The sequence below is a fragment of the Cynara cardunculus genome (genome assembly GCF_001531365.2).
Source record: "Cynara cardunculus var. scolymus isolate 2C chromosome LG 16, CcrdV1, whole genome shotgun sequence".
Taxonomy (NCBI): Eukaryota; Viridiplantae; Streptophyta; class Magnoliopsida; order Asterales; family Asteraceae; genus Cynara; species Cynara cardunculus.
The window spans coordinates 6,828,392-6,829,805 of record NC_037543.1 but is presented as its reverse complement, the minus strand read 5'-3'; the positions used below and the strand labels follow the sequence as shown (position 1 = coordinate 6,829,805).

The 1,414-nt window shown below is 43.4% G+C and overlaps 1 protein-coding gene across 1 annotated transcript in view; it reads right to left on the bottom strand.

The window, feature by feature from the left end:
- Window positions 1-273: 273 nt before the first annotated feature.
- LOC112529660 (BURP domain-containing protein 5-like) overlaps window positions 274-1,414 on the bottom strand; it is a 14,401-nt gene continuing 13,260 nt past the window's right edge. Inside the window, exon 3 of the mRNA XM_025140999.1 lies at window positions 274-1,043. Coding sequence (XP_024996767.1) covers window positions 274-1,043 — 770 coding nt within the window. The remainder of the gene's footprint in view (window positions 1,044-1,414) is intronic.

Genomic DNA, 1,414 nt, shown 5'->3' with positions numbered 1-1,414 from the left:
ATGAGATATATAACGCGAGGTATTGCTTCTGTCTTTAAAACGTTTAGACTATCTACGCATGTATTTTCAGCACTTCTTTTGACCGTTCTTGTTGTCTTAAGTCGTCCTCTTCTCGGGTGGCTCGCACCCTGGGTGGTGCGGCTGAGCCCGGGTGGATGCACCAACCATCACAAAAGGGCGTAAATCATGGTTGAAAGTGATGCGACCATACTCGACTTTATTTAACTATTAGCCATTACAAGTTGGTCAATACAAACTTCAACCTAGCTATGGCTAGTATGCAACCCAAGCCACCTCATCTTCAACAAGAAAATGACATACAGACACTGTTCCTGGTTTTACACTGAGGACTTGAAATGCTACATGTTTCGGGTTCCACGAAGCAGTATCTTCGTGGCAAATCGATATCGCATCGCCTCTCATGTTGTTGTCTCCGACCAACGAAACCTCGTATGCGTTGATCTTCGATGACTTATGGCAATAGTGGACAGCATATGCATAGTATTCTTGGTGGCAGACAACAACGTTGTCAGCTGCCAATTTCTTCACACCTTCGACTCTGTACTCTTGCAATGCTGTGCTCTCCTTACCGTTTACCCGTGTCGAGATCGGCTTCACTCGTTTCCCTAACTTTGAAGTGGCGTAATCCACCATCGACTCCAAGGAAGTCGCGCAGTATTGGTCCTGTCGCTGGTCGCGAGCCTTCTCGCACTTGACGACTGTTTGCTTTATTAGTTTGGCTTCAACGGAGCCGGGGTGGACTGAGAATGCTTCAAAGATGTTGTCCAATCTGGTTGATCGAAGGGGCGACAAATTCGCAACTTGGCGAGATACGAATGCAGGGGGTGTAGTCGTGTCTTTGCTGAGGTGCAACTTGATCTTTTTGCCGGGACGCATCTCCTTTTCCACGAAGAAAAGTTTGGACGTTTTCAAACCGATAAGTTGTTCATCCGAAACCGCATCATCGTATCCGGGGAAACTTTCTTTTGGCTTCCCCATCACATATGAAGTTCTTCCCTTCTGGTTTGAGTGTTGGGAGATACCTGTTCATTTTGCCAAATTAAAATTGAACATCTATATCTATATCTATATCTATATCTATATCTACATCTATAACTATCGACCTATCGACTTGGGATCATGTAAGATCAAGGGTTTTTCATGAGAGATCATGTGAGACTAAGGGTTTTTCATGAGATCCGTAAGACCAATTCTCAACCCTTGGATTAGATCTACAATCTCAACATTCATAATCACAAAATTGCGACGAGACTTCTCAATAATCACAAAATTGTCACCTTCTAACTTTACACCATTAGATCATTAGCTTATAAAGTTGATCAATGAACATAAATTGGTCTCACGGGTTTCACGAAAAACCCTTGGTCTCACGTGAACCCAACCTTATATATAT